Source organism: Calonectris borealis, chromosome 2, assembly GCF_964195595.1.
Source record: "Calonectris borealis chromosome 2, bCalBor7.hap1.2, whole genome shotgun sequence".
Taxonomy (NCBI): domain Eukaryota; kingdom Metazoa; phylum Chordata; class Aves; order Procellariiformes; family Procellariidae; genus Calonectris; species Calonectris borealis.
Genome location: NC_134313.1, coordinates 125,408,470 through 125,433,665, shown reverse-complemented (window position 1 = coordinate 125,433,665; position 25,196 = coordinate 125,408,470). Strand labels below are relative to the sequence as shown.

The 25,196-nt window shown below is 40.6% G+C and overlaps 1 protein-coding gene and 1 long non-coding RNA gene across 2 annotated transcripts in view; both read right to left on the bottom strand.

Moving 5' to 3' along the window:
- The window catches only part of OSBPL10 (oxysterol binding protein like 10), a 124,499-nt gene extending 122,164 nt beyond the window's left edge, over positions 1-2,335 (bottom strand). The window contains exon 1 of the mRNA XM_075143374.1: positions 1,975-2,335. Coding sequence (XP_074999475.1) covers positions 1,975-2,279 — 305 coding nt within the window. The 5' untranslated portion in view covers positions 2,280-2,335. The remainder of the gene's footprint in view (positions 1-1,974) is intronic.
- Positions 2,336-11,765: 9,430 nt separating this feature from the next.
- Positions 11,766-25,099, bottom strand: LOC142079338 (uncharacterized). Its single transcript, XR_012672624.1, has 4 exons — positions 24,869-25,099; positions 24,311-24,493; positions 20,650-20,704; positions 11,766-11,802 (listed from the first exon to the last, which is right to left on the bottom strand). It is a non-coding gene; the product is annotated as an uncharacterized LOC142079338 (long non-coding RNA).
- Positions 25,100-25,196: the final 97 nt, after the last annotated feature.

Genomic DNA, 25,196 nt, shown 5'->3' with positions numbered 1-25,196 from the left:
AACTAAAGTTACTTAGCGTAAGAGCTCTGTGTCATCATAAACCACTTGCTCAAACAGCCAGATTTACAGACAATAAAATTGGCAATTGACAAAGCATGATAAAGCAGCATTAAAAAGGACTGCTAAAAATAAACAGACATTAATTTCTAAGTGCTATGGTGGAATTGTTTAAATGACATTTATCTTTTTTCCCTGATGTTTTCAGATAAAAGTTTCTTGAACATATACAGATTATACACGCTATTTCAAGCTGTCAGCTTTTTCAAAGATTTAATCTGTTCCCAAATACAAAAACAGGCAGTTCTAGACCCAAAGGTTTATAAGCAAAAACCTGTATTTTGTAATTTCATCAGATTACATGAAAGTGACCCTTAAAATCACTCACAGTAAAAAGTTACCGTTTCTACAAAGAGAGATGGAGGTGTCGGGGGAAAAAAAAAAGGGGGGGAATGATGGGCTTTTAATTTTTAGTCACGCATTTTATTTTTTAGTCATGCACACACCATGTTTATTTGTTTTTTAAACAAAACTACAGGAGGACTGCACAAATCAACAAACAAACAAACAAAATACAAGTCTAATGTGAATCTAGCACAGAACTGCAGTAACCAAATGACAGTAAAGGGCTTTCTCTATGTCTACACTGAAGCAGCCTAGTTTTATGGAGATGCGTGTGTATCCAAATCGTACCAGACATATTATCACTCATAGCTGGCGTACCTATGCATGCCCTCCAGTGTATGGAATTAGACCAGCTTCTGAAACTTTTCTGCTACAGTACTCCTACCACTGATTTAAACCCACACGAGTCAGCATCATAGCATCATTGGCATTTCTGCAATTTAACTCTGTCACTTATAAATACTTTAAAATTACTGTCAGAACACCAAGGACCCAGCCATTTCCATGTTCTTACTGCTTGGGATCACTTAATATAAGCAACAGCAAGTTTTGGTAGGTTTGGGGTTTTTTTGTTTTTTAAAGGTTTGTGCAGAGGTTTATAACTAGTCCTATAAATGTTCTCTCCATAGCATTTGCTTCTCTTCAAAACCATCACTTTGACGCCTTACATTAAAAAGTCAAGTTTTAGATACTCATCCTCATCCATCCACTAAAAGGACAAAGTTTCATAATGAGAAGTAAAACACTAATAAGAAATCTTCTGTCTTGATTTCAACAGATCCCAATACAGCATTATTAATTCCACAGTCTAGCTTCAACTCCGTAAACAATTTTGCACTGAGACACTAAATTCAAAACCAGACCTTCCTCGGGACTTCCACAGATGCACATCAGCCTGTCCACACCCAACAAATTGCAGGACCAGGGCCTGTCACCGTATCAACATAAATTACGACTTGTCAAACAGGAAGGACATAGCAACAGAAGAAATCTTGTTAAACACACAGGTAACTGTTTCATCTGTCCCACCCCGTAGCAAAAAAATAATAGTAATAATCACAAGCGTGGCATTTTTCCCATTTATTTTGGGAGGCTCTCATCCAGTTGTTCATTCTTTAGTTACCCAAGATAACTTCACAGAAGGAGACTAACGTGATGGAAAGGGAGCTTAAAAACGGAACACTGCCGGGAGAACAGCATGTGCAGCGTTATTCTTCCCCTGCCCCCGCCCGCACCTGCAGCGGCCGCGCTGGGGGCCACCGCTCCGCCCGCGCTGCCCTGAGCCCGCCGCCCCCCGCCCCGTCCTCATGCCCAACTGCTCCTTCGGTTGGGAAAAAAAACAAGTAAAACAAAACGAAGGAAAGTGGGCGCGGAGGGGAAGGGAGCCTGGCCTCGGGCAGGGCTGGCGGCACAGCCCGGCCTACCTGCCGCGGCGGCCGCGGAGGGCTCGGGGCGGGGCGGGGGCACCAGCTGCCCGGACACCATCTTGGGGGCGGCTGGGGGTGAGGAGCGGCGCCCGCTGGGGGAGGACGCGGCCCCACGGCGCCGCTGGGGGCCGGCCTGGCGGTTTACCTGCTCTGCCAGCCCTGCAGGAGGTTGGTGTATTTGCTGAGCGTCCCTTCCAGCACCGGCTCCCGCCGCCTGCCGCCACTGGGCGCCTGCGCGCCCCCCGGGCTGGCCGCCGCCGAGCCGGGGCTGCTGCCGCCGCCGGCCCCTCCGCCTCCATCCAGCCTCCCCGCGGCCGCCGCCCGGCCCGGCAGCCCGCGGCTGGCGGAGGAGGACGAGGGAGAGGAGCCTGCCGACGTGGGACGGCTGCTGCTGCGGCTGCTGCTGTTGCTGCCGCCGCCGCCCTCGCTCACCGCTGCCGCCTTCTCCATGGAGCCCCGCGGCAGAGGCTGCAAGCCCGCTCCGGCCGCGGCTGCCGCCCGTGCCCGGCAAAGCCCTGACTCACAGGCGGGGCGGAGAGGGGCGGCGCCCGAGGGAGAAGGGGCCGGGCCGCGCCGGGCGAGGGAACCGCCGCGCCGCCTCCTCGCGAGTCGCTGAGGGGAATTGGGCGGCGGTTGCTGCCCTGCGGCTCGGCGGCCTCGCGCCGGCCGCCCCCGCGGCTGCCCCGCCTGCCCGAGCCAGGGGCAGGGCGCTGCCCTGGCGGCGGGAGGCGCGCAGGCCCCTGCGCGAGGGCGGGTGCCACGCACACGGACACGGAGACACACAGCGAAGGGGGACAGGCGTGGCACGCACAGGCTGCATGGTGCAGCGAGATGGCACAGGGGCGTGCACAGGCGGCCCGAGCAATGACACGCACACACATGCCGTGTGACACAGAGAGGTGACCCCAAAGGAAAGAGTGCCCAGCGCACAGGGCGTGGGGCGGACATGCAGAGCCGTACGCACGCAGGCCGATGACACGGAAAGAGGGTGCCCCGCCTGCGCCTTGCCAGGCCCTCGTGCATGTGGCAGGGGGAGAGGAGAGCCCAGCGTGCAGGGCAAACACTGTCTCCATCCCCGACAGGCCTCACACGCACACCACATGACACACACACATGTGAGGAGCAAGGAAAGCAGTGGCTCTATGCAGGGTGTACCCGCAGAAACACCACCAGGGAGGAGGATGCCCAGGCTACAAAGTATGTGACTGACACAAAAGCTGTGCCCACCAGAGCACAAAGCATAGCATCAGAGAGGGGATTTCTTGGTACAGGCTGATACGCACCACTGCCTGTTACCACAGAGCGTGACACCAAGGAGATGACTCTGTGATACAGCACACCAGCAGCACAGAGCAATGCCCGTACATAGTGAAAAATCAAGAGGTAGGTGGTGTGCCCAGCGCTCAGGAACGCAACAGTCTTGCTCAGCACACAGCATATACTGCTGTACATAACGTATATCAACATACCATATCAGTCATATCATTCATCCAGACTTCACAAAAAATATTATTGTGGGTTAAGTCATATGTCCTGAAAACAGAGGATGTAACCTCAAGATCACTGTAAAAAGCTAAGCAGGTCCTTGTACAGTCAGCTTGGTACAAAGCAACGTGGTTACATTCCCTCAAATCAGTTCTATCCCATCCATGCTGCATTAGCCAAGTACCTCAGTTTTGTTACAATATGTACCTTCACAGCGTACCAGAGATGTAGTTATTTTTGTTATCATTTTATAATTGGAGACCTGAAATACAGAGGAGCTCAGAGAGTCTATGAGAAAACATGAACTGAGCTTAGGTCCTGTGCTTTAACCCTGTGGAAAGTTTTAGACGCCTGTGTACTGGAGATTTTTGGAGTGTACCAAATATCATGTGCCCTCTCTGTTCTGCACCTCAGTAGATACTCAGCCCATCCGAATCCACATACAGTTAGAGGCCTTCGTTCCCCATATAAATGAGCACAGAGAGGAAGGCTCCTAACCTAGATTCTCCCGGTTTTATCTCTGGAAAATCCTACCATATGTGTTGTGGTTGGGTAGGAGAAATGTTGGGCAACCTGATCCTGAATTTTGGGTAGTTAAACTTCTCATGTTGTAGCTAAATACTGAGGCACTGCAGACTGGAAACTTGAATTTTAATATACTATTTCATTGGCAGAACATTTAACGCACATCTCTTGCAGTACAGACAAAGATTATGAACTCAGTTATTTTTTAAAACGAAGTATTTTAGAGTAACTAATTTTTCAAGTCAGAGTTATTACTTAAGATGTTCATGTAAAATTCCCCAATCGTTGTTTACCATAGAAAGAGACTCCATGACTACAATCTGAAAATCCTCATTCTTAGGTTCAACTCCACTACTTCTGATGACCATAGTTTTCAGAAGACATTGGAACAAGGCATGCTCCTTCAGGAAGCTCAGACCCTGCTTGCTGGAGATAAGCATGAAACCCCTTCATTTCTCCTCATAATCGGTTACAGCCCAGAACAGTGGGACAAAATGCTTTAATGAAATAACACTGTCATCACAGAAACTACTGCAGCACATTACCTATGTATGTTCTACATTATAGGTAACGAATGTAATTTTTTCTGCCTTCCACAGAATTTATTGGAAGATAATTATGTCAGGAAAAGAAGCTGCCTTACACAGGTATAGAGAAGCGTTTCCATACCTTTCCATACAATAAAACGCAAGTAACAATGGTGCACTCATAAGGGAGTTTCTGAAATGGAAGGGACAACAGGCTATAAGTATATTATGTCCCCAGGAGAATTTCACAAACTTCCAGAACATTCTTCACTGCTGCTACAAGAATTACTCTGATGTGATAGCATAGGAAGTCCTCTCACAGGTTATAAACTAGTTAATAGATGGGAAACAAAACACAGGAATAAATGGCCACTTTTCAAATACAGGGAAACCACTACTCTGAGTTGGGACCTATGTTACTGAGTATCTTCTTGAATCAGAATCCCTTCATTCGCTTATAGTTAAAACTAGAATCAAGTGCAAACAATAGCAGAAGGATCTTACAGTCGTGACTAAATCTCTGTTAAAATGGCAACTGAAATTTAATGTTGCTAAAAAACAAAGTAAAGTACATGGAGAGAAAATAGCTTTTACTATGCATGCATAATGATGATCTATAAATTACTTATAGCATCTCAGGAAAGAGATCTTGGAGTAATTTTAAATAGTCCTCTGAAAACCCCATCTCAGTGTTCAAGGGTAATCAAGCAAACAGCTGTGATGAGCTCATTAGGAAAACAGAAATAACAGCATGCTGCTATATAAATCTATAGTACAACCAGTGTCTGTATACCCTGCATTTATAATATTCCTTCAAAAAGGCCAGAGTAAAAAGAGAAAAGGTATAAACCCCAGCTTTTCTATGAGGAAAGAACTAACTGAACAGGGCTTTCAGTTGAAAAAGAGACAACCAGTGTACGAAACGGTGTTCAGGTTAATAGGAATGATTCTTCACTGTTTCTCATGGGGCAGCTGGTTTAAAACAAGCACAAGAAAATACTTTTTCACAGGATTTGTAATAGTAAAACTCATTGTTACAATATATTTTTGCATGCCAAACATCTAGAAAGATTAAAAAAGCGATTGTTTTTGAAGAACTTTTAAACAAGGTTGACCAAAGTGTTTTGGACGCATTCAAAGTTCAGAAGGGCACTAAACTTCTGCCTCCTTGAAGACTGTTTACTTTATTGATGAAATAATCCCTGCCCTGTTCTTGAGTCTTTCTCTAAGCAACCTTTCATAGCAATCTTAAAATCAGTGAGCCTGTCCTCATTTATTTTAAGTTATTAATGTTCTTCAAAATGACTGAACCTCTATTTATTTTTTTTACTAGCTAATGGTCTGTCCCAGTAGAGCTAGACTTCAGGGTAATTCACACGGACTTAGTCTGATGCAATACTGCATGATGTATGCTTTGTTACAAGTATTCTTAATTAGCTATTTATTAACAGCAACCTGCCTAATGAAGGTTCTCACTGTTTCCAAGGTAACACAGCTGCTATGTTACAGTCTTCCTTTAGAATGTTACTTTCACTCTCAGACCAAACCAAAATTTTGCCTCCTTCATTAAGTACCCAAAAGAATCAAAATAACTGATTATTTATCCCACCTTTTAGAAAGCAAAACATCTGGTAAGATAACAAATTCAATACTGTTTGCCCTTATCAGGAAACAGGCATTTCTCCATCCTTTGCTAAGCTTCCCAGTTTTAGCTTCTAGAACAAGGTCAGGACATAACCCATTTACCAATTTCTGTTTCCTGGTCATCTTGGTTTGGGTTTCTAGACCTTTTTAATGCTCCCCTAGCAAACAGTTTTCTAGAATTACTTTCCAATTTCTTTTTCCACCTCCTCCTGCCACCAGATTTCCACACAACTTCTTACCATCATAATCATATGGAGGAATTTAACTACATGGTCTACAGAAACTACTGCTGCCCGGCCTACATTCGAGCATTGAACCTGTTCCATGGAAACGCCCCAAGGCTTGCTCAGTTTTACTGTCTCCTCCTTCTTGCCCTACAGAGTCCTCCTGAGACACTGCTTCATTTTGCATGAGCTTTGGAGACTAAAGCCATCTGTCACTAAACTGCAGGCAATACTTAGGGCAAAAACATACCACTGTGCACCTTTATCACCACTGTCTATAGACATCAGCGCTGGAATGACTCAGACACAATCCCTAAAGTTCAGGTCATGCCACAGTCACACCTGCACCAAGCCTGCTCTAATGCTTCCCCAATTGCCTACAGCAACTGCCAGGGAGTGAATGCAGCAGGTGGAACAGTGCACAGCAGCAGCATGTCCTCTGTTCCTTCCTCAGATCCAGTTCCATAGATTCCTGGACTTGAAGGTCTAAAAGAAGCAGTGACCCCTCTAATCTGGCCTTTTTCGTAACACAGTACAACAATTGTAATACTATGTTTTATCTTATATAATGGTTTCACTTAGATTTAACCAGCATGTCATCCATGAGTAAAACACTTCTGACCTGAGGATTTCAAGAACATAGAGAAGCTACCATTAACTTTGCAGTCTGCTAACTTTAGCATTCAGCTTTGCTGAATCAGTATGTTTCTTATCCTCCCTCCCTGGTGCCTGTAAGCCTGCAATGTATGCTAAACATGCTTTTTTGCCACACTTCATCCTGTTCTCAACAGCTTCTCATCCAGGTTTCTTATCCACCAGCATAACTATCCTCCTAAACCTCACTTAACTTAAAGCTGGTGACAGGGAAACAGTCAAGAGAGACACAGCATACAGCAAAAGTACCCAAACGACCTTTGCAGCCAGAAACAATCGAGCCCAGGAAACAGACACTTGCATGCAGGGTAATTTACTCTACCACGAGGCATTGCAAATTCATTTGGACTGAGGTTTGTGCTGCCACAGCTAGACTCTCATAGCTCGTTTACTCATCTACAGTGCACTGCTCTGTAATTTGCAGGTTAGACCAGTTGAAACAAAACTTGATCAAAATGTCCGAGCCTCTGAAATACAAAGTTTGGGATGGTTAGCTGGAAAGATTACTAGTTTATATTATGCATATTATATATATTTGCACTGGATGTCATTAAATGTGCATGAGGAAGTGATGTGTACGACAACCATGACGAAAGGTATTTTCTGCATAGCTAGAATCAACCCTTTGAACTGCAACTGGAAACGAATAGGAAGCCAGTGCATAAAGAAGCTAAGTGAGTATAAGAAACTAAGTGAGCATAAATATCACTGACACTATATATTGTGTATTTTAGCTAGTGGGAACAGCCTTATTCTGTGCCAGCTAATGTTTGAACAGTTGTTATAGGTAGTTGCAAATACAGTTCTTTAAAATAGATTCATTCATACACTGAGGCCAGAAGAAAACACTGAGATTATCTAGCATAACCTGCTGGATAGCAGAAACCCCTTTTGGATTGATGTGGAATTACAGATAAATGTTGATATACCAAATCTTAACAGCATGCACGCATTTTTACGCACTGTTTTTCTAGCTCTATAGTTAAACATTTAGAGGTCTGAAAAGTACACTAGCCCACTAACGGTCAAGTTCAGATTCAAGACCAGGCTGAGTTTACTTAGTGCCGCTGTCTTATATTGTATCTCAAACCAGTGCTCAAGCTCTCTTTTATCCCCCTTTTTTGGAGAGCTGACTGGTTCCAGTAGAATCTGTCAGATTTCAACATTTATTATTCATAAGGCATGAGGCTGTGTATCACTCTAAAAACACCCAGCTTAGTGTCCACTTTCTAAATGAAATATCTATGCACCTGTAATCTTATGCCTAATTTGCAAAACCATTTTTACATCCTAAAAGTATTGCTACAGAGCACTTATACTGCAGAGTGTATATTTATTGATAATATAATGCTAGCTTATGCCACTTGGGCTCTGATCTCATACTCCACCAACAGCAATTTGTATAGTTGTTTGATAATAGGATGCAGTGTTTTATAGCTTATGAACAATCTCATTCAAACTGGACCAGTCTCTAATCCCCTTATTCACCCACAACAGAGCTGTATTTTACTCACATCAACTTTAAAAATACTATTTACGTAGTGTTAGAATCCACCACACAATGGGATGACAGTTTAAAAAAAAAGGAAAGAACTATGCGGTAGAAATTAAAAACAAAAACCAAACATTTAAGATTTTTTGGCACTGAGAAAGGGAGAAAAATTAAGTTAATAAAACTTTCTAACAACTACTTATGCAGAAAGTACTTTAGATTACTAATTTCAGACTCCATTCTGCAAGCAGTTTCATCTACAGAAACCTAATTGAAACAAATACAAGTTTCTAATGCAACATGACTGACTCCTTTTTTACCTACAAATCTGCATAAAAATACTGGTAGGTATTTCAATATGTGTGATTGAAATATATAGACATGACAAAAGACAGAGTGTGTTTGAAGCACTTTCTGAAACTGTGGAACGTCGTATTAAAAGAAGCGCAATGTTCACTCCCTTTTTCATGACAATGTTTTAGAAGTTGGGCAGATTACAGAGATTTCCTAGTTTTTTATGAGTAATGTTAACACAAAATGCAAGAACCTTAGAGCAAATCATGATACCTATATTTTAACTGCTTTTTACTATCAAAATAAATCTCTTGTAAATTCAATAAACTACTGAAATATATTTTGCCGTTCAGTTCTAAATTTCAGCACTCACCAATAAAACCAGTCAACAAGCATGTAAAAGGCAGTTAAACTTGGTGGTTTTTTACAGTTTGGGGGTTTATAGTCTTGGGGGTTATATTTTGATTAACTCTAGAATGTGTGATGTGGGCAATTATCCCAAGCTAGGGATGACATTTTGTTTGCCAGGGTTCACCACTGAATGATTTTAATTTGGCTGATAACAGACAAATTATAATAGCTTGTGAAAAACACGAGCCAAAAATTTCTTACATATTACAATATATAAGATTAGTTTAAAAAAAAAAAACATAAAAGGAGTGTGCTGCCTATTGCCTAATTTGTGCAAATGCTGGGCTAATTCTTTTGTGGTCTGCAGGTTTAATGCTGATATAACAGATAGGCAACATTATGTTCAGCAGAAGCCAACAGCACAGAATTGACTGTTATCTTCACTGATTCTGAAGAACAGTAGAAACTGAGGTTTATAAAAGCCTGACAAGGTCATTTATCTAATCCTCTTCTGGACAGAAAAAGACAGCCATTTTTTTTTCTCCCTCTTCTCTAGTGAATTTGCTTGTAATGCTTGCTCTCTCATATCACACTCAGCCTTGACAGGAGTATCCAGTGGAGATAACCTCAAATATGCAAAGAGCTGAATTATGATTCTGTCTTTCTGGTTTCTAAAATTCAGCTGTCAGCTTTGATCTTTGACTTCTAAGAGCCTATTCTGCAAAACTGAATGTGCATTCATACATGGCTTGATATGAGAGTATTTGCTGATTTCAAAGGTAGAAACAAATGTTAATTTTTTAGAATAAGCAAACTACAAATTCAGGAAGCTGCCATTTTTCAGTTTAACTTTTCCTGACCTTGGTCATTTCCATAGAGGGGCCTGGAGCAGGCACTCCTCAGCTGCAGTTTCACAAATCCAGATGTTCTAAACTCTGAGCTCTGCCAGCTTCAATCAATCATAAACTTCCCCATATTATGGTGATACTGTGTTACAGCCTAGAAATAGGGCTATGCTTTCAGTAAATAAGATAGCATTAAAGTTATGAAAGCTGATAAAACAGATTTCAGACACTAACAACCTGAAACGACAATAAGAAGAAGAATCCAGGGGTTTGTACACACAGACAATTTTCTTCCTTCTTTATAAGATAGACAAGAGACTGGAGAAATTTGTTTTAATTTTTCTGACATCCTGTTTGTGTGAAATGAAGAAGGAATGTCTAACCTTACTATCCTAATGGGGAAAAATAGGGACCAATTCTGGTGGATCTCGAAATCCTGATCAGGAGAGGTCAACCCCTAACTGACAGGACAGGCACTGGATCTCTAAAAAAAAAAATCTTCTCACAAATATTTGAAACTGTCATCAGAAATTAAAATTTAAACAAACATTATAACAAAGCTTTGAACAGTCTCAATAAGAACTTTCCCCATCCAAATTAGTTTTCACTTAATCTGATGTCAGATTTTAAAATTCTGTAAGTTCTCCACATAATTTTGAAAACACTTCATGAAAAACAAATAGAAAGGATCTGAGATTTTAGTATAAATCTCAAATGGAACAGGAAAGGACTTCAAAAGACCATGCACCTCTTTTTTTTTAGAAGACTGCTTGAACAAAATCATCATCTAAAAGCTATAAATAAACTCATACACAGCATGTGCTTCATAAACTGGAACAGGGTCTTATTATGGGAAAACACAGCCCATATACTAATTTAATCTGATCCCAGATTCCTTCATGTCAGAAATCAAATTCATATTGCTTTTAGTAGAGAAGGGCATAGAATTCTATTGGTGACAGGGAAAAATGGGGCTTATAGGCAGAAACAAAGACAAGAATCAGTCAGTTTGGAAGATTTTTTCTTTGCTAACAACAATAAGGACTGTCACACCACATTCAGAGCACCGGCAAGGTCTTTGGCAGTTGCTATCACCTTATTTTGCCAGCGAGATCTGTTCTAACCAAGTTTAGACAACACTTTGATAGCAACACAAGCGGCTGGTCTACTTTAGAATTCCCAGTGGAGGTGGAGCTGCTCCAGTGTCAGCCTAAGAGTGTAATGGGGAGTTTGCCAAAAAAGGCTAGGTTAGATGCAGTCTTCGGAGGCTGCACATAAACCACACGTGTCAAAATCCTGGCAGTTAACTGCCAGGAAGTTTATAACCCAGGGAGAAATAGAAGACAAATCTCCTGACATAACCACAGGATTTTCTCACTCTCACAGAGCTTCAGAAGGAAAACTGATGTTGTTTGATGATGCAGTGCACGAGAAATAAGTCAGAGGTCATCAACCACAGAAAGAGATAACCAAGCATTTCAGGGTAATTTGAATCTTAGGAAAATATTACAAAGGGAAACAGATCTAAGCAAGCCAACCCAAGCCATCACACAAGAAAAGAGAAGGGTTTAAGGGAAAAAAAAAGCTTTCTCTGCATGAAAGTAAGCTGATGCCCTGATGCCATAGGTTTTAAGATTATTTCTCTTTAGTTTAGTAGTTTTGAGGGAAAATACCACTCCTATCTTCACAAATTTTATGCATAACACCTCTGACACATTCCTTGCACTCAAGTAATTTTCTTCACAGAGGATAGGAACTGTGTTTATGTATTCAGAGGTACTAATGGCCTTATTAATTAATAAATACGGGAAGAAATACTTTCCACTTTGTTTTTTCCTAACATTTCCGTAGTGTAAAATTAGCACAGTTTTCAAAAGTGGAAATTCTATGAAGTTGTTTAAATGCAGTACAGGTCCTCAGGCTTGAGTCTTGCTGAAAGAAAAAAATAAAAGTGAGGGAAAGGTAGAAAAATACTCTTGCATCAGCCTCTTTCTCAGGAAAATTCTCCACTTTAGTTCAAGTCAAGAGAGCTAAAGTTACCAACTTCTTTTTCTTTGACCAAGAGCAGTTTGCTTCAACCTGGACTGGGGAGGTAAAAATAAACAGCAAGCAATATACAGTATCAGTTTACAAAAAAGGGATGAATATCCATTTGTAACATAGAACCAAGGCAGTACATTTTTCATTTACAATCTGTAGCACAACGCAATTGATGTTTCTTCCTTGGAGAATAAAGTTATTTTCTTCTCACTAATGCTGCTTTTAGCTACCCAGGAATGCACATGTAGAAGGACTGACCAGGAAGCATGTACCTATCCGTTTCACTGGCTTCTGAACTTCCCCTACATTCTCTGTACTGTTAGTGGCACCCTTTGTGAAGAGCTGCGTCTGTGAGAAATTTGTGCTATATAATAGAGAAGATCAAGAAATTCAAGCCCAACTGGAATCAAAGTACTTAATGTAGTTGATCTCTGCTATGCATCCTGTCCCAGAGTCTACTTAATGTTGCATAACACCAGAAATAAAATTAAAATACATATCCTAAAGGCTCAATCACAGCTCTAACTCTCTAGAAATACAGCAGACAATGGAAGGAAGTTCAAACACTGTTATACTGTGTATACAAAAGCAATAGGTATCATTACAAGAAAAAATGACATTGAGAAGGTCGCCTTTTTATGTGGCTGGTGCTGAAACACATGGTACGTTTAGACATCTCCTGTTAATATAGGTCAAAGGAGGCAGTGAAACTGCAGCATGGAAATGTAAGAAGTACAATAGCTGTGCCATAAAATGAAACACGAAAAATGTGGTTTCATCTAGGGTACAAGATTACATTAGAAATATCTGTGGCTGAATGAAAACTGAAGAATCAAATTTGTGTTCTCATGAAGGAAAAGAATATTGAAATCTAGCACACAACTAAAAAGCTTCAGAAACACTTAAAAGACTGGCAGATTTAGAATTAAATCTGGGCACGTTATTTAGAGTTAGCTCAAGATCTACCCAGTCCAGAACAAGGCTTCTAGCAGATGGATGGCAATCTAATCCAGCAGACATGACTGAAAATTCAAAATGCCAGTAAAAAGGATGACTCAGGTATGAAGCTCACATCTGCAGGGTAATAAGGAATATGCATACAAAGCTCAAAATCAAAGTCAAGCAAAGTAACACAAGAAGCCTTACATTCTGTGATAGCCAGCACAATCTAGGAAAACATGTCACAAAACATACATAGAAAGAGAAGCAAAAAACCTAATATATTATGTCATTTTGCAAGGGTGCACCAGCAGAGTGCACATCAAAAAGGAGGTGATGAGGGCCTCATTAAGTCTGATTAATTCCTCACAGGAGTTGTACCAGGAGATGAATGGACTGTCAGCTAGAAAACAAATGGGAAATGTATTGCTTTGTGCACCAGTGTCCAGCTTAAAATTAATGTATTGCCAGAACTGCAGAGTTCCTAATAAAATGCCACTAATAATAGAAGATAAGCAATAGGACCTAGATCTCACAGTGGTTAGCTTTTCCTGCAGACATAATATATTAATTAGGCTGTATTTCTATAAATTATAATAGCGTCAAAGGAAAAAAAGCCCCAACTTTTGGATTGAAAGTAACTAATGTCCTTGGTCTTATTAAGGAAGCCACACTCAGAGGCAAAGGGAAAGCAAAATAATTCAGGTGATTATGAAGACATCTTCCTAGAGAATATAGAAATCCCCACAGAGTATAGAAAAGAGCTAGAGAAGTTGAAGCACTTCACATTTCATGCCTCCAGGAAAGTCCCCCGTGGCCTAACATAGCATGACAAGAGAACCTGAATGCATTATTTTGGGAGTCACAGAGCAAACAGGGGAACCAAAAGAGCAAACTCATTTAAACATCATAGAAGAAATACTCTACTTAGGCATGGATGCCAAAGAATTCAGGAAATATTTAAAGAGGGAATGTGTTCCATTGCCTCAAAGGGAAGGAACACTCGGGGAACATGGCTGATGCCAAGGATTTTTCTTCACTGAATGCATTCTCAAAATCTTCCAGATACATCTGCAATAGCCCATCCTGAAAAGCTTATGTATTTCACTTTTTCCCTTGAGAAAAGACAAAATATTATTTTTATTTAAACCAATATGCTAATAAAATCTCCAAGCTTTAAAGGTGCAAGAAAGTGCCCGGTTAATGTGTAATTAATGACTACAAAGTCAATTTTCCATTTCATTATAATTTGGACAGCTCGCACACTTCAGACGACTTCTAATTGCATTACTGATGATGAATTTTGAATGGTCAAAGCATGCGTGTGTTGTGCACATTTTAGTGCCTTCAAGGCCAACACGCTAAACAATTAAAAACTTTCAAATATACTCTCGCAAACTTTGAAAGCCATAAACTACATTACTAAGTTCACTGTTATTACAGCAGATTGATTAGTCATGCAATAGAGTTTATGGGTACACAGACAAAGAAAGACAACGCATCATCTCTACTAGCAGCAAACATTAAGATCTGATCAGAGAACTGATATAAGAGAACTATACCAGCTACTAGGAAGAAAATTAACTCTATTCCAGCTGAAACCAGGACACTGCAGCAAGTTTTTTCCTGTTGCTTCTCCCACACCCAAGTAACCAACTGAGGCATCACTCAGGAATTCGGAACTCAGAGCTCTTTTGGAAACGCCTCTGTTGAGAAGGGACTTAAGCTAGCTGCTAAAACCAGTGAAGCTATCCATAAACTACAGATTTTTAGTTTCGCTATGAAGAACATACCAGTCTTTCTTAAACATAAAGGGTGGAGACTCAGATTAGGTCCAAAATGGGAGATTAATTCAAATAATTTGCTAATTTTAAGAATTGCAATAAAAAATTGACATGTTAACTGGCTGTAAACTTCGTTTTGTGCCACATCTTGTTCAGAAACGTTCAGTCTAATGCCTCCTTTGTCTCCATCTTGGTCTTTGGCTCAGTCGGTTTGCATACAAACTCTGTAAAGCAATAAGATCCCCATACGTTTGAACTTCAGCTGCATAGGACAGGATTTATAGTCGGGAAACAGCAACTCCCTCTAGTGCCAAAGGAGCTTCCTCCTTCACAGCACACTAAATTAATCTCCAGTGAAAGTCATTCTTTGCTAATTAATATGGTGGTCTTGTTATAAAGTTTGGGAGCCTTTTCTTCTGTTTCTGGGCTTTGTTGTATCTGCTAACACAAGCGTTAACAGGCACTAAAATTTAATAGAAAAAAATATTTCTGTGCTTGCAAATCAGGACACTGTTGGGCATTAATGATTTTTTCTTTGAAACAAATTATGTTAAGCACACTGAAAAGCTTTGGTGTACATACTCAGACCCTATCAGACTGGCACTAAAGCTGTCTAGCTGCCATCTTTGAAAGCTGTTTCAGAATGCCCCGGCCTTTCACAATTTACAGCAAGTGTATGATTTCCAACTGAACAACAACATTGAAATCAGTCACAGTTACTCTGGATGCTAAATTTGTCCTAGGTGTTGATACTTGGGAGGTTAATATGCACAGACTCTACCACGGAATAACAAAACATAAAGTTGGAACACCCTCATGGGAGTTTTTATCCTCTGCAGATAAGATAAATAAAGCCCTATGCCCTTGAGTTACAAACTAGCTGCGGCAGATCAGTTCCACGGGGGACATTCCATGCCAGCTTGGTATGCTGATAACAGGGTTTGGATGCTGCTGGTACTATTAGACTACACATACTGTATGCGAAGGTTACTGAAATTGTCACACTCGATGCAGAGAGGCTGTGCACTCATTAGGATTGCACAGCTTCCATTGTTTTCTGATACACAGCAATGGAACAGCACGAACGTAAGTGGTAAAGGCAAAAAGCCAGCCCACTGCTGGTGAGAAATAAGATTGCATCTCATTAAAGGCGATCAGAGGCAGCAGGGAAGCTGTCCTACCTGCATTACAGAGAGGTGACTAGCCCGCAATGCTAGACCTGCCCTTCATCCTGAAGATACACTAAGCACTATGGGTGGAAAAGAATAGGAAATTGGGTTTATAGAAAAGATCTCACTAGAAACTCCTGTTACAATGCTCGAAAACTTAGATAATGATCTGATGTCCAAAAATACGTGTTTCTAAACCTTTATGGGATCACTTATTATGACCTACTATCTAGAAAAAGGATGAACACAGGAAACAACCAGCTGCTCTATTGTCTTAAGGTCAGAAGCTGAGGTACAAGCTGCCCCTCCTGTAGTGGGGGCACTTACAAAGCAGACAAGCAGATCCATAGCAGCAAGGTATGTCTCTGTATGTTGCAACATGGCAGTGTTCTGTACAGTGCAGAAAGTCAGCATACAGAGAATTAGAGTCTCTACAGTGCAGATAGAAGGGCTGAAGACAGTGGGGCCAAGAAATGACATATCTATCCCAGCGCAACTACCAAGTACAATTCAGCTTTCTTACTCCTGTAGCCTATACTTTTTTTTTCCTGGGATCACTGGCACCCTGTGAGTCCCACATAGTAGGATGGTATGGCTTTACACAACTGATACCCCACAGCCAGGTCTTCATCAACCAAGCTTGGCTTGGTTCTCAGCTCAAAGGCTCGCAAACTTCCCTCCTGCTATAAAGAACCACCCATAATGAGAATGTCACCTGAGATTTAACTAAGTAACCAGCCTGACTGCCCAGGTGGAGCCATGCAATAAGGTGATTCTCTTAAGTCTCCCAGAATCTCTGAAGGCAGTGTTTCTATGTCTATTATGTATTTTGTGGCTAATGAAACATTGGCTGGCATAGTTGCTGGAGTTTTTATATTTTGCATGAAGAGTTAGTAAGCTGCTTTTTACTAAATACCATATTAGTTTTGCTAACTAATGCTAACAACGTAGAGTGTATTTTTAAGATATAACATGTTATAGATATAGATTTTGTTTATCCTACCTGATTTATTTTTAATATGATCTCACATAATAATAGAGTGATTTGCTCCAATTCTACAACAAGGGAATAAGAAGATGTTTTCACTTCCAGTCTTACATAGTTTTGTGATCTGGAATAATTTGCCCTTTGTACATACCTTCCTTGTATGAGTAAGTCATGTATTAATTGCTATTTATTATGGCCCTAGTCCCTAATCCTGCATAACTTTACTCAAATAAACTGGCTCTGTGGCTGCTCAAATGAGTGAAGTCAGACAGGAACACAAGTAAATTGCCTTTCTGTGCAGCTGATCTTTGTCCTGTTCAGTCTTACTCCTACTCTCAGTGATGCAGGATCGGCACAGGTGCATCCACATAACTAAGAAAACAGTTATGCATTTGCTGTGCTAAAAGTGAATCTTATATAAGCCTGCATCATTATAGCTTTTAAAGCTAGTGCGGAAAAATATGTCTAGCTTTAGCTGTCAGGAAACAGCAAGAATGAGCTGTTCTGCAAAGGAAGATGAGCCAAGAGGACGAGCCAGTATGGCAAGCAGATGGGAGCAATCCCCGTCCTAACAAGGGTGTAGTCCCATACTACCTGAGCAAGAAAAGCAAAGCAGGTCCGGTGACAGTAACCAGGTTCAGCCAAAAGTCCACTGATGGCCAACAACTCTGCAGACACCTGGCAGGTCCAAGGTCAACCCAGGGAGACAAGTCAGGAAGGCAGGATCAGGGTTGGCAAGGTACAAGGCCAGGCGTCGCATATATGCAATGTCGTTCAGGCAGGAACTGACAGCAAGGCCTGAGCTGAAATGCAGCTCCTGAGCCAATGGGTGGAGTGTGCATGGATGGAAATGCGCATCCTGGTCCCATCTGAGGTTTCTCACAGCTCTTTCTCATGACCTAGCTGTTTCCAGAGCAGTCTGGTCCAACGTTACACAGTTGTGCCACACCATAGCTGCCTGTGAACAGACGCAGCCAAAGCCTCCTGGAGATGGAGAAGGGGTTCCAGAAGAGGTTTACAGAAAAATATGGTTACTGGCTAGTCAAGGCAAATAGAGCCTGTGGGCTCACTGAGGGCCCTGATAGCAGCATAGTTAAAATGTTTTGTAAAAACTTTTTAGCTATTCATTTCCATTTAAAAATGGAGTATGCTTCTCATATTTTTTACTCTCCTTGCTACATCAAATGTTCACGAGCCCATACACACTGAGGCTCTCATTTTGTTTAAAATGAATCAACAGTTACTTTCTGATTTTAGTACTTTACATTGGCTGTTTCACAGTGAATTTATATTGTTTATTGTTTCACAATGTTTACATTGTGAAAAACATGTTCCATGGTCCTCAGTTCAGTTTCTCTTGATAGACAAGACAGTTCACCAATTTGTTCTAAAAAATGACAATGACATATAATCAAATTTGAATGCAACAAAAAAATCAATTATGGAACTGCATACAATTTCACATAGTCTATGTCAATAAAAGCTATTAAAGAGCAACAAACTGACTTTCAGAAACAACTATTGAGAGTATCGGCTAAGCATATCATTGATCTAGCAGGAATTGCTGGACACATTTATTTCTAAAAATCAGTCAATATATCTTTCTACAATAACTTTATCTGAATGGTTTTTTCAGACTGCATAAGACTGAATATCTGATATACAGAGAGAAATGAAGACATGCATATCTAGGTCAACATTCACTATGTTAATGGAACTGCCTTCACTGTCTCAATCCTTATTTTGGAAATCCCGAACTTCACATCTTGTGTTACTAAAAACTTGTAGTGAAAGCACTGGGACTGTCTTTCCAGAAACTTTCAATCTGGAAGTGTAGCTGTGTGCCAGTTAAAATTCATTCTAGATGTAGTAAAAGTCAATGGAGCACAGTAGAGAGAGACTATAAGTGATCTAGCTTGATTCCAGATCATTGGACAGTGCCTCAGATTCCATTATGGATGAGAGAACTGTGCGGTCACTTAGCTGTGCTTCCCATCATGTGAATGTCGGTTATATCCATGAACTTCTGATTCCATAATTCAACTGACCAGACAGTCATTTTACATCTTGACCAGCTAGAAATAGTTTTCACTTCAAGTCCAGACACTTCTTTACTTTTCAGATCCTTCACTGCAACAATGTACTGGTGCCAGGTGCCCCTCCAGAGTTGCCCAGTGTCAGCATGATGCTAGCACACAGCACTGTACCTAACAATCCAAGGAACCAGTGGTAGTAAACAGCAATGCTAAGAAAATCCTGACTAGTGCTTGTTAAGAGCTTGCAAGCCGACTCAAAACTCTCTTATGTTAAAATGTGGAGGCAATGATGCCAATGAATGTGCAGCAGACGTGCAGTCATCTGTGGCCTCACAATCATAAACAAAGAGGCACAAACCATTCCACTACAGTTAAAGCAGAGTTTTCCTAATCGCAACATTCCATGGGATAATGGTACATGCAGAGAGAGACCTGGTATTCTTTTTGTTCCTAGCTGAAAACAGTTGTGTCACATGGACACTAGCCAGTGCAGTTTAACTAAAGATCCAGATTTTAATTTCATTGCACTTTTTTTTCCCCCCTCAATAATCCCCTTGCAGTCAACAGACTGCAGGAAAAAGTTGATACATGATCCAAACCTTTTTTGACTAATAACTTTGACAAAATTTTATGTAGAATTCCATTGAAATAGGGATAAACATTAAATAATTTCAATTCACTCCTCCTAAACGTCAGTTATACTCTATATGTACTTGATAATAGCCCTATGTAGCTATAGGAACACAGTTCCATGGATTGGGGCTGCATAGTAGTGGGAGGCTCATTTTAGAGTTTTGTAAGAGATCCGGTCACTGCACTGTCTGGAAGGCAGAGCAACTATGCGAGCAAGAGTTATCCACAAAGCAGAACTCAGTGATGAGAGCGGGACATAGCTGCAATAAGCACCAGAGTGGAGGCACTAGTTAGTCTCTAGCAGCTGTCACATCAGATGCTGATGTATGCTTTGGAAACTGAACCCTGTATCAAAGCTGACTGTTAAACAGCAGGGAACTAGGCCTACATTCTTACATCATCACCTCTCTCCTAGCTTCCAAAGACAAAGGTCTTTGTTATTGTTTGCTTTGCAGAGGAAAGGTTAGAAAGAAAGCATTCCCCACATGCCATCAGAATGGTTCAGTGAGTAAGGTGAGATGAAGACTAGGTCAATTTCAAGAAGATAAGAATGGAAGATAGAAAAGAAAGGAATGATTTGAAGCCATCTGCACTTCGAAAAAAGGTAAAAAATTCCACATATGTAGAGCAAAGCTTGCCTTTATTTTTTCTTTTGCAAGGAATATCTTTTAATACTGTTTATATATAGGACAGAGCAACGACAAGCAATTCTTCTAAAAATAGTTCTCCACTGCCTAAAGATTGTAGGCAAGAAACACTTACCTGACAGACACCCGTATTTCCTAAAATCAGTTTTCTATATTGCCCTCAGCCCGCATAATTCTGTCTCTGTTTTATATTTAGACTCTGTATTCCAGAATACAAACCTAATAGCAGTAAATTGCTTAGTCAGACATTTGACTTCTTACACTATGGGCTGAGACAGTTGTTCAACAAACACTTTATGCTAGAAAAAGCAGATAAACACAGCTAATTCTCCTATTTGATTTTCTGCATGGACTGCACAAACAACAACTTGTGTGTCAACACAAGGAGGGGGAAGAAAGTGCAGAAAGTGGAATGAGCAACTGGGGGAGGATGGCCTTTTTACTGACGCAAAGGTTTATCATTCTATGACCTTAAGTAATAATGATGTAACACAAAAGCTTAATGGAATAATTTGTAACAAATGACCATCAGTAATAGGTTACCTGAAAGAAGTACACCATGTTGGGCAGGCAGAGGAAAAAACAGTACCAGCAGAATCTGTAGGATACAGAGAGAAAGTCTTTATGAAGCTAAAATGAGACATTTATTTTCCAGATTTCTCCTTATCTATTAAGCTTTATAATTTGTGCTTGACCTGGGTTCCCAGCTAGATTAAAATTGTATTTATCTTGTAAGGCCTGCCAAAATGCAATATGATCTCCAAGCAAAGCTGCATAGTAGTGCAGAAATTCTTTCTTTGAGAAAGAAGAAGAGAGAGAAGAGAGAAGAGAGAAGAGAGACGAGAGGAGAGAGAAGAGAGAAGAGAGAAGAGAAAAGAGAGAAGAGAAAAGAGAGAAGAGAGAGAAGAGAAGAAATTCTTTCTTTGAGAATAGAGAGGTGATATATTTGGAAGATTGACTTATTTTGAAGGTGCCCGTCAACCTTGCAGGAGGTGGGTAATTCTCTAAAAATAAAGTGAGTACATTTGCCTCAATGTAAGGAACAGTAAAATGGCTTTTAACCCTCAAAACACCTTCCTTTCCTCATTAACTTTTTATCCTCAAAAATGCGGACTAGTCAGCCAAAGTAGAGCAGGACTGGGAAGTCTGAGGTGAGAATGGGCATAAATGAGAAACATTTGAATAAAGGTATGGAGACCTGACAAAATAAGCACAGATAAGAGGTGGGAAAACAGGTTATGTGAAGAAAGGATGAGGAGGAATAGGGAGTGGAGTTGAAGGGGAGGAAGTCTGAGTAGGATGGAAGGTAAAATGTTTATGCCTTTTAGCATTTCCTGGCCTTCATGTGTATTTCTTTTTTGGGGACTTTAAAACAACCCAGCAGTCACTGGGAATAAAAAACCAAAAACTAAAAGCCAAACCTAACTCCTTCCCATTCTGTACACCTTCAAAAAAGTCAAAGACTGTGGGATATGAAGAGCACTTTCTTAATTCTATTATTCAGTTACATCTATGTTTGTTTAATTTAGGCAGCACCTCATCCTCATGTCTGCTTTAAGATGCTTTGGAAACTGACGTGCCTTATGAAAATATTAATTATTATGTCTTAGTTGTCTTCCCTTTGAGGTCATCTACTCAGAGAGGCTGAGCTGTGCTACCTAATCAATATCCATAGTTAGGCTAAAGAGTTTATACTACTAAAGAAGTCACATAGTTTTGCCAGTCCCATGCTCACACATAGTATTCATGTAAAACAAATTCCTACAAAATCAGCAGAATTTAGAATGACTCAAGATGCGTTTCAAGACCTTAATATGTTCCAGTGCAATAATTACATAATTATAAATCAGATTCCTATCTTTTATACAGAACGCTAAGAATAAAATGAAAGGAAACTGTTATTTAATGCTTTTAATCCTAAAAATCCTAAATAATAATCCATTCAATGACAAAATCAGCATATTAAATGGAAATTTTGCAAGTAGGTGATCAGGATTGTTTTCAGAAATTTGCAATTAAAGCTAAATATTTTAAACTATTGTAGCTCTCCTCTATTTTCTAGTTGCCAGATGTTTCTGCTTTGTACAGGACTCTTTGCAGTTGTAGATTAGCACTGACATATCTTATTATCTCTGGGTACTGAGTTTTGAAAGGAGCTTGTCAGGTTTTGATAAATGCTTGAACGTCAGACAAATAGAGAACTTCCTGGAAAAAGAGGAAACAGGCATCCTAGCAATATCTAGAATAGTTAAAATAGATTAATAAATTAAGCTGTAAGTGCAGTGACTCTGCATATAAATAGTCTAGAACATGCAACTAGAGATTCTCTGAGCTTTATACTGCCCTTATATGAGTTCGTTCTTGTTCTTTTTAATGGATGCTTAATCCATGCTGTCTTTTTCATCAGCATGTGTAAAGCCAAATGAAGCACTGAAGAAAAAAATGGATCTATCACTATTGAAATTGGACCAACAAACCACTTAAATACAGAGGAAAACTGGAAAACAAGAACAGTGATCTCATTGTTTATTACTTTCTCCCCCATCCAAAATGTATTTTTATTTTCTTTATCAATTTTCTTCTTTTTTTTTTTCTGTAATGGAATTACAGATACCAAACTATCTGCTTTCTGACATGTACTAGATAAAGTTGATATTCACTTAGTCTTTTGGGGTGTTGACAGATCAAATCTGTCAAATCTTAGTGGTGGTTTACTAAACCCAGATGCTTGCTTCACCTGTCAGAGGAGCTCATACTGTTGCCATAGCAAAGCTGGCATAAGGGAACATGTGCTCCTTCCTTAGCTGCTTCCATACAAAGCTTAGAATCTGAGGGCCCTAACACTTATAGATCAAGTTGTTTGGCTTGATCTATTAGAACCCATAGCTGTCTGTCACTTCCCTTTGGCTGGTTGCTGTATAAGGTTCAGGGGAATGGAATATGCACATGAGTATCTTGACTTCAGTTCATTGATTGTACCTGGATTGTCATGGCTACACCGTGAGGATGTACTCTTTTACGAAAGAGGCTACTAATTCTGATTTCCCTGTGATTACCTTTCAGATTGCCTTTGCTCGTAGTTCACCTCGTTAGCAATTTAAGTAAGATGCCAGACTCTGAACTCAAGCCACTAATATGCAAAAAGTAATTTATTCTGCCAACACTGAGAAAAAGATTAAGATCTCCAGCTGAGGTTGGTATAGTCTGCTAGGATGGGAGGACAGTATCTTCAATCAGTACAGCTGGATTGCCTGAACACAGGCCGTCTGAGTCTGCAGATATAAGGCATAAAAGAATATTTTTGTGTTCTTGGTAACATTAATGATCTGGTAGCACTTGTTTTAACAGTAGAAACGTTCTTTCTTGCTCTTTCTTCTCCATTTTTGCAATGTTTTTTTATTTAAAGGATTGGCCACTTCTTACCTCAGAGGCACCTTAAATTAACAAATACTCTATTCATAGATAAAAGTCTCTATTTGGAATTGTACCAGTAGGCCTCTGCAATGTACTTCTGCAATGCATCTGAGGATTCTTCAAGAAGAATATGTGTTTACATTATATTTTGGCTGTTAACAGAGTTTGTATAAACTTGAACTGTTTAACGAGATTGCAGTTTAGTTCATGGTGAAGATGTATGTTAAAGTTCAGGTTGCAGGCTGCCAGTAAGACAACGACAATTCTGTGTAAAACACAGAAGTCCACACACAACCTCATAAAATGCTGCAGACTGGTGGACCATAGCCTTCTAGACTGTTGAAGAACCGTCAGCTTTATGAGAAAATCTATGGAAATTATAATTTGGCTGTATTTTTTGTATTTCCCATTTAGCTTAATAAAGACTAATCTTTATAATCCAGATCATCAAAATGATCCTGAAGTGCTTACATTAAGTATGTACTTTTTGCATCATTTTCATTCCCTTGTTTTATTAAGTATTTGACTGCAGTTGCTTGTGTCCTTACTCTATTTTATAGGACTACCCCTTCCCCAATCCCTCAAAAGCTGGGCTGGTCTGTGTATGCTTAAGGCAAGCACAAGCAAAATACTCCCTCACAGGACTCAAACAATAACGAGATGAGGGTTTTCTCCACATTAGGAAATGCTACCAATGGAAATATAGATACTAGTGCAAGCCGGGGGGGGGGGGGGGGGGGTGTGGAAGGGGTGTTAGTTTAATGTGATTTAGTTTAATGTGATAGCAAACCGGCAGTGAGTAAATGAAAACTCCACTTTTAAACAGGAAGGAGAACACCAGGTAGCAGTTCACACCGCTTCAGTTACGATGATCCAAAAGGCAACTGAGCTCGTGCAACTTTTCCTCTCAAGTAGCCTCTAATTGAAGAAGCATTTCAGGAACAGCTAGCACCATCAGGCCCATTGCAAGCCACTTAGAAAAAGCAGAAGAGAAGAAGTTTGCCACATCTCCGTGTAATGAAAAGCTCAAAAGGGTATTGTCTGGATACACGGTTTATTCTAATAAAGAGAGGGGGGCACCATCTTTGTACAGGCAAGAGCATTGTGTTTGAGTGCTTCCAGGTTATTATTAAATACAGCTAAAGGTGTCAGTAGATATATGTCTTTGACAAAAAAGTTTATCACAGATGACTCAAAACCACCTTACCAAACCAACAGCTCATCCGCATTTTTGTTTGCCTTGGAGAAGCATGGGGGACAGAGAACATGATTTTGGCTAAAGGCTGAGGGGAAAGGAGTATTTGAAAACACTCATATTTCTCTCATTAAGATCCCCCCCAGGCCTGACCTGCTTTATTACTTGATACATTGGTTCCTCCACATCTGGGCACTTCACAGACTTACTCCAAAGCTATTCAGCGCTGCTCCGGCACTAGAAGAGAGCAAAAGAGTTTTGTCGTGACATATATGGCTGAAATGTACGGTATTAGTTGAGTAGAAAACGGTGACAATAAGGATATGACACAGTGCCTGCGGGAATGCCAGTTTTGGTCGAGGGCTCCCGCCATGGAGGGCGACGCTAACGGCTAAAGAGTTTAACGGCCGTTAGCGTCGCCCTCCATGGCGGGAGCCCTCGACCCCGCCACAGAGCCGGCACGGGAGAGGGAGTGAGCGAC